At 40.1% G+C, this 14,081-nt stretch overlaps 1 protein-coding gene across 2 annotated transcripts in view; it reads right to left on the minus strand.

The window, feature by feature from the left end:
* Positions 1 to 1,768: 1,768 nt before the first annotated feature.
* Positions 1,769 to 14,081, minus strand: part of GPM6A (glycoprotein M6A) — a 344,505-nt gene continuing 332,192 nt past the window's right edge. For both annotated transcript variants that reach the window (XM_038400720.2, XM_038400719.2), the window contains exons 4-7: positions 9,836 to 9,989; positions 7,881 to 7,957; positions 6,800 to 6,865; positions 1,769 to 3,898 (exon numbers count right to left, since the gene is read on the minus strand). In XM_038400720.2, coding sequence (XP_038256648.1) covers positions 3,746 to 3,898; positions 6,800 to 6,865; positions 7,881 to 7,957; positions 9,836 to 9,989 — 450 coding nt within the window. In that variant the 3' untranslated portion in view covers positions 1,769 to 3,745. The remainder of the gene's footprint in view (positions 3,899 to 6,799; positions 6,866 to 7,880; positions 7,958 to 9,835; positions 9,990 to 14,081) is intronic.

Raw genomic sequence — 14,081 nt, forward strand, 5'->3', positions numbered from 1 at the left:
CCATCTTCTCCAATTTAACTAATTCCCCATGTGGCATGGTATCAAATGCCTTACTGAAATCTAGGTAAATTAGATCCACTGCATTTCCTTTATCTAAAAAATCTGTTACTTTTTCAAAATAGGAGATTAGATTGGTTTGGCACGATCTACCTTTTGTAAAACCATGTTGTATTTTGTCCCATTTACCACTGACCTCAATGTCCTTAACTAATTTCTCCTTCAAAATTTTTTCCAGGACCTTGCATACTACAGATGTCAAACTAACTGGCCTGTAGTTACCCGGATCACTTTTTTTTCCTTTCTTAAAAATAGGAACTATATTAGCAATTCTCCAATCATTCGGTACTATTCCTGAGTTTACAGATTCATTAAAAATTCTTGCTAATGGGTTTGCAATTTCAGGTGCCAATTCCTTTAATATTCTTGGATGAAGATTATCTGGGCCCCCCGATTTAGTCCCATTAAGCTGTTTCAGTTTCGCTTCTACCTCTGATATGGTAATATCTACCTCTATATCCTCCTTCCCATTTGTCATGCTACCATTATCCCCAAGATCCTCTTTAGCCTTATTAAAGACTGAGGCAAAGTATTTGTTTAGATATTGGGCCATGCCTAGATTATCTTTAACCTCCGCTCCATCCTCAGTGTTAAGCGGCCCCACTTCTTCCTTCATAGTTTTCTTCTTATTTATATGGCTATAGAACCTTTTACTATTGGTTTTAATTCCCTTTGCAAGGTCCAACTCTACTCGACTTTTAGCCTCTCTCACTTTATCCCTACATCTTCTGACCTCAATTAGGTAGCTTTCCTTGCTGATCCCTCCCATCTTCCACTCCCTGTATGCTTTCTGCTTCTTCATAAACACATGATGCCCTGATATGATTTAAAATAAAATACTTACAGACTGGAAGAAGTTTACTGTTCATTTTCATCCACAAGTGGGATTTGTGTGCACAGTGTTCCATGCAGGGAGACGTTCATTTCTTTAGTAACATTGCATTGAGACATTTTAGATCATAAGGTTGACCTGGACATTTTCTACATTTGAATTGTATTAGCATTACAGCTATGGCATATTTTTTCTAACTCCCTCTTTTTTTTTAAAAAAAAAAAATCAATTAAATGGGATTTGTTCTCACAGTTTCTGTGAAGAGAATGATTGCCTGTGATATTTAAAAGAAGACTGTACACCGAAAACTGAAAAATAGACTATTGAGAACAATCCTCTGATGGGAGAGAGATGGAACTACATTACCTAACAAGTAGACTGGTTAACAATTTTTGGATTAATCATTTTTTCATTAAAAATGCTGATTTATTAACACTTAAAAGTTTAGCAAAACAGGGTTGGGGGAGCTGACAAACTTCCTGACTTTCAAAAATATAGAGAATTTTTTTTAATTGCCAAAACTTTTCATTTTGACATTTTTTAAATTAAAAAATCCTGTTTTCTGGAAAACAAGTTTTCTGAAAAAAAACTGAAAAAAAAAAGTTATAGAAAAAAGGCTGACATTCAAATGAAACTTTTTGAAATGGTCAATGCATTCCGATTGACTTGCAACAAAAAAACCTGGAGTTTTCAGTTCACAAATATTTTCACAATTTCAATTTTTCATACCAATTCAAGAAGGGAAAAATGTTGAACTCTTAAAAAATATTTGCAAGATGAGAAAATCATTTTGCAGCCAGCACTACTAACCAGTCTCTTCCATCTCTAGATTCATACTGTACATATAAAAGAAAAAAAACACACATCAAGGACTACTAATAAGTACACAAAGTACACAAGTGTGTTTATTACATTTTTGCAAGCACTTTGTTCTACATTTCAAAAACGCCACCATCAAGCTGTTGGCACATTTATGTACAAAACAGATTAATTGTAATGCCTGCTACAAAGCATTCTTTGTGAAAATACAAACTCTAATACCAGAGAAAAGCCAAAAGCATCAACATCATTACATGAGTTTAAAAGACAGTTTTAAAAATCATCACAAACTGTTTAAGACAAAACTGAAACACTACAATATAGAATCCAAAAGAGGTTCATAATACTTTTTGCAGAACCGGTACTGCACATACCAGAAAACTGTTGACCTTGTAAGACAGTCTAAGTGTAAAAAAACAAAAACAGAAACAAAAAAAATCCCAAATCAATCAACTAATACTACTTAATGCATAACCATGCCACAAATAACTATAGTATTACCTTCTACTTACTACAAGAATAGTTAAAAATTACTGATGATGCATGACTAGTAATAGTACAAAGAAGAGTTTTACTCAAGAACTTTTATTAGAAATGCACTTACACTGAGAGAGAATTCACAATGGTCCAATAAGTGCACAAAACTATCTAGGATTTTTAACACTGACAAAAATGTCTTGTCAGGATACATCACTTTAAAAGACAATTTACAGCATTCTTGTAGCATTAGAAATAGGCAAAAAAAAAGCAAAAACAAACACCAAATTTGGTCCAATAATACTGATTTTTGTAGGGTTTTTTTTTTTTTACACAGGTACTTCCTTCAAATTAATGACTTACCTTTCTGTTAACATTTTCTTACTCAAAATAAAGGTTCAGCTATATTTCTACACTTTCATACAATAAGCTCTGAAGTGGCCTTTTACCTCACTTTCACATAATACAGGTAAACCAGTATGTGTAGGAAAGCTGCAAGCCAAGCTATTGCATTTATGGAAGCCTTCTTGAATATATCACATACAATATATGTATATAGTTCAGACAGGTGCAATCCATTAAAATTTTTAAAGCAGGTAAAAAGACTTCTGACTTGTAAAGTTGCTGTATTTTTGATATATCACTTTCATAAATGTAGCTAAGGAGTAATTGCTCACATCAGGACATGAACAGTTCCAATTCAGCATAACCATTGTTGAATTACAAAGATCATTCTGCACAATCCTACGCATAGCTATATGATTTAGTTAACATTTGTCTATATACTGTAACTCTTTAAAGGTAACCGTGGTATAACATCCTTTAAACAGGCAAGAGGCCATGCATTATTAGCACCACGGTCTGCATGCTCACAATATAAACAGGAATACTCACCAATAAAACTTTGAAAGAGAATATTCTTTAAGAACATCAAGAATAATACAATGTTAACAAAGATAAGAAGCACTTTTTTTTACCTACTATTACAAATTTAGAAATTGCACCTTTGATTGTTTAAAATGTTCTTAGGACCCTCAATCAAGATGGCCACTGGGCCATCTGGCAAGACTTCCAAATATGAAGGAAACTCAGTGTGTTTTCTCTAGATATTGTACATAATGTGCAATAGTCCCTTTGACGTATATCTGTAGTTAAAGTAGTTACTGAAATTAAAACTAAAAAGTATAAAAAGCTATTTTTTTCAAAACCATATAAGAAACAATGCAAAAGGTGTTATGCATAACACATACAAAGTGATTAAAAAAATCAAACACATCTCCGTATTTGACAATAGTTAGTATCCTCGATCGAACAGAACTAATTTCCTTAAGAGGATTCAGGAAAGGCTGTTTAGGAGCTTTGCAGCAGAGAATGGTCACACAAACTATTAACTAATTAGAAAACCAAGTGCTAGACAACCAAAAATTGTATCCGGGCGATTTACAAGTCACCCTAACTATCTTTTGTGAGAAGCACTTTCTTTTTGTTTTTAAAATGGTTAGATGGCCTTTAGTTAAACAACAAAGCATTCAAATGTTAGAAAGTAAGACAAGGTTTCTCTTATGTGTATGCATTGAGCCGCTCTTTAGAGCGGGTAGAATGAATGTCATGAAGCTCTTGCTCCTCCTTTGACTTAATATCCTCATATTTTTGCATTCTGCAAGCATCTTTCACATAGGCCCAGTTAGCAGACAGAACCATGAGATAATGAACCTGTAAGAGAAGAGATAGGGAGTTAGTAACTAACTCCCTAGAAAGAGAATATATTAAAAGTTGAAAAATTAAGAACAAGATTTTTGGATGGGATCAAAATGCATTGAGCAGAGTAAGTCAGGGAGTGGCGTGCAAAAGTGGTGTAAAGCTCACCTTTGCACTTCATTGATCCTGGGGCTATTCTGTGCGTGGCATGTTCCCTCTACACTGTGATAGAGCAGCCTATGGGCTGCTCTTATTTACATTTGGCTGCAATGGCCATAAGGCCAAAAACATAGTGGAGGATCAGCATGGCACAGGGTGTCCCAGACATGCCATCTTTTCCCTTTTTTGCTAGCATCAAGGAGATTGTGTGATAAAAGAGCCCCTCCATCAGCCCTACATCACTATTACAATGAGACCATGGATCTGGTTCAACATAAGGTGTCGGTGGTTTTTGATGCAGGAGATACTGTGTACTCTGAAGTAGATGCCTATTTATCTGCTTGGCTCTAGGCTTCTTAGAAAGGCCAGAAATACTTGAGGAACTGCCCTAACACACAGAACCAGGGAAACTAGCAGAGACATCTTTACAGAAGGCAAGGTGTCAAAGCTATCCTGAATTCTCTTGGGGTCTCTGTCCTATCCTTTACCCTCTCCTACAAGGAGGAAAAAGAAAGGCTCATCTATAAAGCAGACTTTCATGTTAACTAATAGCTTCAAGAGCACACAGTAGCTCTCTACGGCCCCATAGAGTGCACCTGGCCTCATCAGTTATAACAAAAACCAAAGAATTTTAACTCATCTGTGTTCCCTCTGAAAAAGCACAAGAAAAGAGTCTAGCCAGCCACTCTTAGTAATATGCCAGGATCTCCTATGACATCTACGTTGCCTGGAATACATGGGTGCTGAACACTGTTTGGTATGGCTACAAATAAGTATCTCAAAATACTATAATCAACCCACTGTAGGGCATCCCTGTGGGTGCTATGATACACCAGTCCCTTCGGGGGTCTGATAGCATACTGGGTGTACCATGAGCTCAAAGGTAACTCCTGTAGGTACTCCAAGCACTAGGCCTTACAGGGTCCAACTCTCAATGAGTTCTCCAAAACACTGACATTTGGACTGCCAGAATAGCCTAGTCACATCTGCTTTAATGGTGACAGTAAACAAACCAAAGAGCAGTGTCTAAGCCAGCTCCTAGGGGCAGTTCAGTACAAGGTATGAAGGTGGATGCCAGCAATATTCTCTCCAGGCCACACCTCTCCAAGGGACGATCACACATTGGCCTGCAGATCCCACTGCCAGAGTTCAGTCTTTTCATCCATCACCCATACGTCTCATTATCTAATCTGCTTGGTTATCCTGTTTGCTAGTGTAAGTCACTGCAGCTCTAGAACCTGGGTCTGCAGCATCCACCTCCAAGTCACCACCACCAACTGTGAAGTGGACACACTCAGCAGGTCATGAGCCTCAGTGGCCGACCTATCATAGGATGTGCTAACCACAGAGGGCCTGATTGAGAGGACATTCGACTTCTGGGGAGGATACAGGAAATGTGTCTGTGCAATTAGGTGGAACCTCAGCTAGCTGCTGCTCCAGGCCCTGCTTCCTCTCACTGCTCCTGACCCTGGCTTTATTTTCTGGCTCTGACACCAAGTTTCCGACTCTTGGTTCCTGACCCTGAATTAACCTATGATTCTCATGCCTGACATCCAATTCTGGCTCTAAATAGTAGGCAAGCTGCCCACAATGGGGACTTGACAGATGGCCTCTCCCAGGCACCTTGCTGTTGCAGCTACTGCAGACTCCCTGCCAGCAACAGGCTTCTTCCTGGCCTGCTCTCAGGCCCTTCTCAAGCTGCTCAGCCTTTCCTTCAGTCTTCTGCCTCCAGCCAGCTGCTCCCTGCTTTCACGCAGCCTCTGGCTCTCCCGAACCTGGTTCCCTCAGACCTCAGAATATTAATTCCTTTTCCTGCACTCTTAGCATTATGGAGCCCTCTGTTGGCTGAATGAACTGAAGGGTAATATAATAATACACAGTACTGAATGAGAAGGTTCGTTACCATACTTTCCAGATTGCCCTGCCTTCCTGAGAATGCTCTTCAATGCTGCCTTATCTGGACAATATGCTGCAGAAAATCTAATCCGTCCAAGAAAATAGGGTTTACTCCAGCTATTTCCTTGTAATCAAAAAGATGCTAGATATCAAGGACCTGAATCAGTATCTGGTCAAATAAAAATTAAAGATGCTCAACCTGGGAACGACTCTGGGTCTTGCAAAGGCTTACAGGTGCACAGGGATACTTTCAAAGAACTGGAAGTATCTCAGATTCATAGTGGGTACAGTACTATCAATTTTGTGATGTCCTGTTTGGGCTGGCATCAGCACCATGTTTATTCACAACCTGTTTGATGGCAATTGTAGACTGCCTGAACAGACTGGAATTCTTTACCTGAATGAAAGGAAAATCCCCAATTAGAATCAACTTCCAAACACACCCCTATCAAAGCCTAGCTGAGACATCCAATTGGGTTGGGGGCACGCTAAATAGGGCTTCGCACTCAGGCATGTGCACACAGAGGAGAGCATGAGGAGGAAAAAGTTTGGTGGGATTGCTCTGTGGTTTGCTCAAAAGACCCTTCTAAACATAGCAGAGGAACAGATACGTATAGGAATTTTAATATTAACAAATCAGGATATGCTGTTTAAAAGAGGATTTAACATAAAATAGCATTTTAAATTAGTAATTAAAACAGTTAACAGTATCCCTTTAAATTCATACGCCTTATTTTTTCTAGTAGTAATTGAATGTATTTTTCAGCTACTAATTCTACTGCTGACAGTAATGTATAAACAGGATATGTCAGTGATTTAGATGTGGCTGTATGTTCAGGGGCAGTATCTCCAGTAGCTTACCATAGCAATGACTGCTGCTCCAGCTCCAGCAAGTGCCACAATGAACAAATGGAATGTCATGTTTAGCTGTAAAAGGGGACAAAGAAAACAAATTTCATAGTAGTAACTCTACATAGAAACCAAAAAGCCGGTATCTGACAGAGCAAACAACTACTTTCCCGCTGCCATTGTTCTGCAGAAGTCAACGATTCAGTAATATTTTTGACCAAATTCACTGCTGGCATGGTGTACGTAGATATGAAACTATAGTGCTTTTATTTTCAGGGTACTGCACTTGAAAATGTTTAAGAACTCTGTGTTGGTGCAGAAACTCCAGCCATCTTGTTTTCAAAGTTGCTGCAGTCTGTAACAAAGGAGATTTACATGCACTGGGGTGAAATCCTGGCCCATGAAAGCCAATGGCAAAACTCCCATTGATTTCAGAAGGGCCAGATTTTAGCCATTGTGTTCATTTATGGAGATATTACTTTTGTTTGTTAAGGTTGTTTTCTTTGATCTAAATTAAGAAAAATAATAATCTGAACTAAAATATATGGTCTTTCCTTATGGAAAAAAATACAATGAAGTGTGTAGCTCCATCGAAATCATGGGAGTTATAGACTCCTACACCAGTGGGAAAAAATGGTCCAATGAGTTTAAAAACATTACTGCTCTGTTACAATACCATAATTTCTTCCAAATCCCTGTACTCTTTTTTTCCCTAAATATAAGGACAATAGTGTTTTTCATAATATCTTCTCACCATGTAGCCAATGCATTAACCCTCAGTAAAATCTCAAATTAAAAGTTACGAGTTTAATGGAATCTTGTTTTTTTAAACCAAAAAATCAAAATGTAATTACAAAAATAATAGCTGAAGAAGCTATGTTGATGGGGTATGTTTTCTAGGGGAAAAGAAAAGGAGTATATTTTTCCCTTGTGCCTTCATTCTATCACTTTGTCTACAATTAAAGAGGTAAGTGTCGGAGAAAACCATATATATATATATATATATATATATATATATGACAGTTACTTCTTACTAAAATGACGGTTATGGATTTGGCAAAAAAAACCCACCAAACTTAGCCCATTTACTCACCTCAGTAGATTCACACATCCTCAGGAAATTTTCAGACATGGTGCAAATCTTCTTTTCCTCTCCAATAGTTACAATTCCTGAAACACATAAAATATTCACTAGTTTTAGTATTCAAAGCATTCAGTAGATTTCTTCAAAGGAGCTGAGGAATTCAAATTCTTGGATGTTAGATAGAACAAAGCAACTGTGGCTCATATTTGACACAACTCTTAGGTCTTCAACTGGTCTCTCTCATTGTCATAAAGCTGACATGTTACCCTTTTGGTAACAGTATGAATGGAAGCAACACACAGAATGATTCCTCAACCCATTTTTTATATTTTCATTTTGGATTTTATTAATTCCAACCAACAGAGTATTCAAATATTAGAAAATAACTTTCAGCCAGTGCACATATTAGGCCTGTTGGCACATTTAAAAACATTCTCTGTCCTTATGCTGAGGAACATGTGAAAGTCAGGATCCCAAATTTGCTTGCCTGGTGAAAAGCGTCTGTTAGAGGCTATAAAAGTATGTTACCCAGAGGTATGCTTAATCATCTGTTGATAATGAATGCAGCTGCTTACATTAAGGGAAACAAGAAGCTGCTGTACTGTTCGCTTTAGCACGTGACAAGATACTAAATCACAGATTAGCCTGTTGAAAACTGTGTTACTGTGGGAAATAGTAATGTCTTCCCTGTAGGGGATCAGGGGGATTTTGCAGGACTTGCAAACCAGATGGAAACTGTAAAGATTATATAAATAAAATACAGATGCAAACATTAGCAAAACAAAAGCCCCGTACAGCATTTCCAGAGATAAGCATTGACCTTTAAATGGCTCTCAGATCACTTATCTTCTGGAGAGCAAGGTAAGAAGACTAGCTGTTATTGAATCATAGAAGTCAGAAATAGAAAAGAACAATTCATCAAATCCACTTCTTCCAGATCAGGACATAGGCACTCTTTCTTCCTCTATTGCTAAGCTATCAAATAGACAAAAATGCTACAGTAAGAGGCTTAGAATTGACTAAGCAAAGACTATGACGGGCAGAGTACAAACATTCTCTTTGCAAAGCACAGGAGCCACGCCCCTGCCTCTTCCCAGTCAGAGTGTGGATACTGAGACATGACAGGGAAATGGTGCGAGAATGTACTCAGTTTAACGCTATGCCTATCCCTCCTTGTGATCTAACCATTTTAACAATAGGAGATGTTTATCATTTCCCTCTTCAGCACTGCCTTCTTCCTTATTTCAGTCTTAACTCCTCCTTATGACTTATGTCCCTCATCTCCTTTATCATATCTGTGAACACCCTCCACTTTGTTGCCATCTTTCTAAGCGGACCAGAATTGGGGGCAGTTTTCCAGCTGCAAACTCATTACAGCCACCACCACCAGGGTGGTAGCAGTTTCCAACTAATATGTGGTACCTTTGTGTATACAGATCAATACTATGTTTTTATGCTGTATTGCACTGCAAGCTCATTGCTAAATTTCTGTCTACTGCTGACCCTATAGTAAGTCTTTTTTACTGTGTTCCAGTACCCACACCCTCCTACCGTATATCTGGGTTTCAGATTGTTTCCCATGTATGTAGCAATTTTCATTTTTCCTGGTTGACTCAGTCATATTCTTATTTACAGTTCATATTTTTAATTTCTCTCAGTCTTTTTGTAGGATTTCTCTATTTTCAGCAGTATTTGCAATAACTCCAATTTTAGTGATGTCTATGAATTTCACTGATGTGTCTTAAACCTGCACACCATTGAAATGATAGAATATAGACTCACTTTTTTGTTGGTTTGTTTATCAATTTAAATACATTTTCTGTATCAACCTGTAAGGTGTTAGACAAAAATTTTGGAAGCATCAAGGGTTTGCAGACAACATTCCCAACAAATATTTCTAAAAGGCTGCTTTGTTAACTGGGTTTGAAGTCTCAATTCACATTGAACATACATCATTCACCTACCAAACTGACGAAGGTCCAAACAGAGATTAGCCCCTTCCACTAAAGTGGTATTTCGGCAAATGGTCCACAGATTGAAGTACATGTAAACAGGCAGAGAGGTGAAAGCTGTGACCCCTAGCCAGGCCAGCATGAAGACGTACGTCAGCATAATAAACTATATGAAATACAAAAGAAGAGAAACAAAACCAATAGAACATTTAAAAAATTCTGACACCAACTCAAATACAGATCCATACCCAACATGCATGCAGCATTCTCAGTTTTGTTTTCTGTTTGCAAGTTCCATTACTTTCTTTGTGTTTAATAGACTGTCAGTTTGTGATCTGCCCAGAATAAGGGGCAGTGCATAATTGTGCTGCCTCTGGAACAGCCCAGGCGTGAGATTATGGCTCCAGAGTCACAATCTCCCTCCCCAGTGCTCCTGGGTCTATACCTGATCCAACGTAAATCACATGATGTGCCGGTGTAACTACCTCACTGGGCACCGTAGGGATGGTGTGGAACCAACTCTCTGTTCCTCCTCTCCCACTACCCAGGAGAGGATATAGTGGCTCTAGTGCAAATAACTGGTGGAGGAATGTAAGGGAGGTCCTTGTGCCTGTGTATGGCTCTATGCTGCCTCGTGACCTCAAGCCACGATTTAGATCATAGTTAAAATGAATCACTTGCCATTACAAGAAAAGCATCTCATTGACTTCAATGTGCATTGGATCAGACACAATGAGGCACCTCTCTCACTGAATCATGTTTTATAAACTATGTTGCAGTTATGTATTCTCCGAGTGCTATTATTTTAATCTCCAGTTTCTAGAGTAGAGCAATTTAAAATTCTAGCAGTGTATTTATAGCTGAACTCAATTTGACTTCAGATCCAAAACCCATGTAACATCTAGAAGCAGTGAATATGCTTCAGTGTCACAGTGCTGACTATCTGACACAACTAGTACAGTATTCCATTAATGGTTGCCTTTTCTTATTTTGTACTGAACAAACTGTAAAGACCAGAAAAATATGCCAAACTGCTAAAAACAATCACTGAACCTACACTTAAACACTGGAGCCAAAAACCCAAATTTTGGTGATTTCAGAAATGGACATTGATCGAGATTTTGCAGTGCGGCTCCATATTGAGGAACTAAATTTTTTTTAGTATGTTTCTCAAATAATTTCACAGTCCCTGTGATGGGGTGCCTCTCCCAGACAGGCATAAAGGGGGTTAGCCATGCCCTGCCCCAGAAGTAGCAATGGAAGTGAGTACTCCAAGAGGCCCAGAGGGGCTGCGGAAAGCACAGCCAATCAGGGAGGTGTTTCAGGGAGCAACCAATCAGGGCCCAGCATGCTCAGATAAAAGGGAGCTGCAGGGCATAGTAGAGAGCAGCTGCTGCTGGGAGCCCAGGGAATAAGGACTGCATCCCTGGAGGACTGAGAGAAGTAAACTCCTTGGACAGAGCAGCAAGGACCAGGGAAGCAAGTGGGAGCTCCTGGCTGGCTGCTGGGACTAAGCAGCTGAGTGCCCTGAGATGAGGGTGAAGAAGGTATTGGCACCATGGGGAAGTGGCAGAAGAAAATATAGCAGCATTGATGGAGGTTACAGAGGAGCAGCAGGAGGCTGCTAGTTACAGGGTTCCTGGGCTGAGGCCCGGACTAGTGGGTGGGTCGGGGTCCCCACCACTAGGAAAGTGGGTCAACGGTTGAACAGAAATAATCCCCACCCGGAAGGGGGAAAACACGGATGGTGACCTAATCAGAGGGCTGAGTCGCAAAGAGGATGCTACAGTTCGAGGAGCTGAGAGAGGAGCTGTAGGCGGGAACAAAGATAGATTGCTGGTATACAGAAGGTGGATAGGGCAGTCAGCCTAGAGCTAGTCCCTTGCATGACCAGGAAGAGGTGCCATTCTGATGATGAGGGACAGTCCCAATGACAGCCTAAGGCCTGAATCTCTACAATGCATATCAAACACTGAATCTGAGAGTGAGGAACTAATATAAGTAATGCTGGATGATCTGCCCAACAAACCAGGAAACCCCCCCCAACATTTTCTGGTTCCTCTAAAGAAAGTTCTCTTGCATAAGTTTAAAAAAACCGATTAAAAATATCCAGTATGTGGACTTCATATCACTGTGGCTATGTTATACTGTGGCTATATTCCTGTCTATGTCACTACAATAAAAGAAAGTTAAACATGGCTAGACGTAGAGTTAAGTAGCAGGAGGGGTGAAAGTGGGCCCGTACAGCGTACTGGTAAGAAGCCGGTACCGGCCCTTACACAGCCCACATTAAAGCTCTGCCACAGCAACGCTTTAATGTTGCTGTCTGTTCCCCGCACATCCACTTTGGGGGCCCTGCCAGTAGGGACCCTACTGGCAGGGCCGCCGACAGGGGAAGCAAAAGGGACAATGACATTAAAGTGCTGTGGCAGCGCTTTAAAGTCATTGCCCCTTTTGCCCACCAATGGGGGGAGAAGGGGGAGTGGGCGCAAAAGGGGAAGCTACCCTAGGGCTGGTGATTTAAAAGGGCCCAGAGCTCCCAGGTACTGCTGCTGCTACAACAACAGTGGCCAGAACCCTGGGCCCTTTTAAATCGCTGCTGGAGCCCTGGGCAGCATGGGCCAGGGGGCATGGATGGGCTGGCTGGGGGAGTCAGACCTCCCAGCCCCACCCCTTCCGCCCTAGGCCCCACCCCTTCCAGGGTCTGGAGCCGATCCCTGTGCCAATAAGAATTTAATATTACTTTCACCCCTGAGTAGCAGTATGCACCAATTTACAACAATGACAAACCCTGCCCACCATTAGTAGAGTCTGTTCCTCTGTTAAATGAACTGATGAAAGACCAAGAGATAATGAAGAATCAAGAACAACTCCAGAACCTTGAAAAGATGGTGCGCCTATAAGGATAAAAAGTGAAGTAAAACAGACTTTCCCCCTACAGTTCATAAGAATGGCCATACAGGGTCAGGCCAATGGCCCATCTAACTAGGTGTCCTGTCTTCCAACAGTGGCCAATGTCAGATGCTTCAGAGGAAATGAACAGAACAGGTAATCATTGACTCATCCATCCCCTGTTATCCACTTCCAGTCTGGCAGTTAGAAGGTAGGGCCACCGAGAGCAGCGGGTTGCATCTCTGACCATGTTGGCTAATAGCCATTGATGGACCTATCCTCCATGAACTTACCTAATTATTTTTGAATCCCATTATATTTTTGCCCTTCACATCATCTTCTGGCAATGAGTTCCACAGGTTGGTTGATTGTTGTGTGAAGTAGTACTTCATTTTGTTTGCTTTAAACCTGCTGCCTATTAATTTCATTTGGTGAACCCTGGTTCTTGTGTTATGTAAAGGAGTAAACAACACTTCCTTATCCACTTTCTCATTCATTATTTTATAAACTTCTATCATATCGCCCCTTAGTTGTCCCTTTTCCAAGCTGAACAGTCCCATTTTTTTTAATCTCTCCTCATATGGAAGCTGTTCCATACCCCTCTTCATTTTTGTTGTCCTTCTCTGTACCTTTTACAATTCTAAATATATCTTTTTTGAGATAAGGTGACCAGAACTGCACAGTATTCAAGGTTTCAGAGTAGCAGCCGTGTTAGTCTGTATTCGCAAAAAGAAAAGGAGTACTTGTGGCACCTTAGAGACTAAAATTTATTTGAGCATAAGCTTACGCGAGCTACAGCTCACTTCATCGGATGCATTTCCGATGAAGTGAGCTGTAGCTCACGAAAGCTTATGCTCTAATAAATTTGTTAGTCTCTAAGGTGCCACAAGTACTCCTTTACTTCATGGGGAAATAGTTTTACTTTGTGTAATGACTCATCCATTCCCAGTCTCTATTCAAGCCTAAGTTAATTGTATCCAGTTTGCAAATTAATTCCAATTCAGCAGTCTCTCGTTGGAGTCTGTTTTTGAAGCTTTTTTGTTGAAGGATAGCCACTCTCACGTCTGTAATCGAGTGACCAGAGAGATTGAAGTGTTCTCCAACTGGTTTTTGAATGTTATAATTCTTGACGTCTGATTTGTGTCCATTCATTCTTTTACGTAGAGACTGTCCAGTTTGGCCAATGTACATGGCAGAGGGGCATTGCTGGCACATGATGGCATCTATCACATTGGTAGATGCGCAAGTGAACAAGCCTCTGATAGTGTGGCTGATGTGATTAGGCCCTATGATGGTATCCCCTGAATAGATATGTGGACAGAGTTGGCAACGGGCTTTGTTGCAAGGATAGGTTCCTGGGTTAGTG

The sequence above is a fragment of the Dermochelys coriacea genome, chromosome 4 (assembly GCF_009764565.3).
Source record: "Dermochelys coriacea isolate rDerCor1 chromosome 4, rDerCor1.pri.v4, whole genome shotgun sequence".
Classification (NCBI taxonomy): domain Eukaryota; kingdom Metazoa; phylum Chordata; order Testudines; family Dermochelyidae; genus Dermochelys; species Dermochelys coriacea.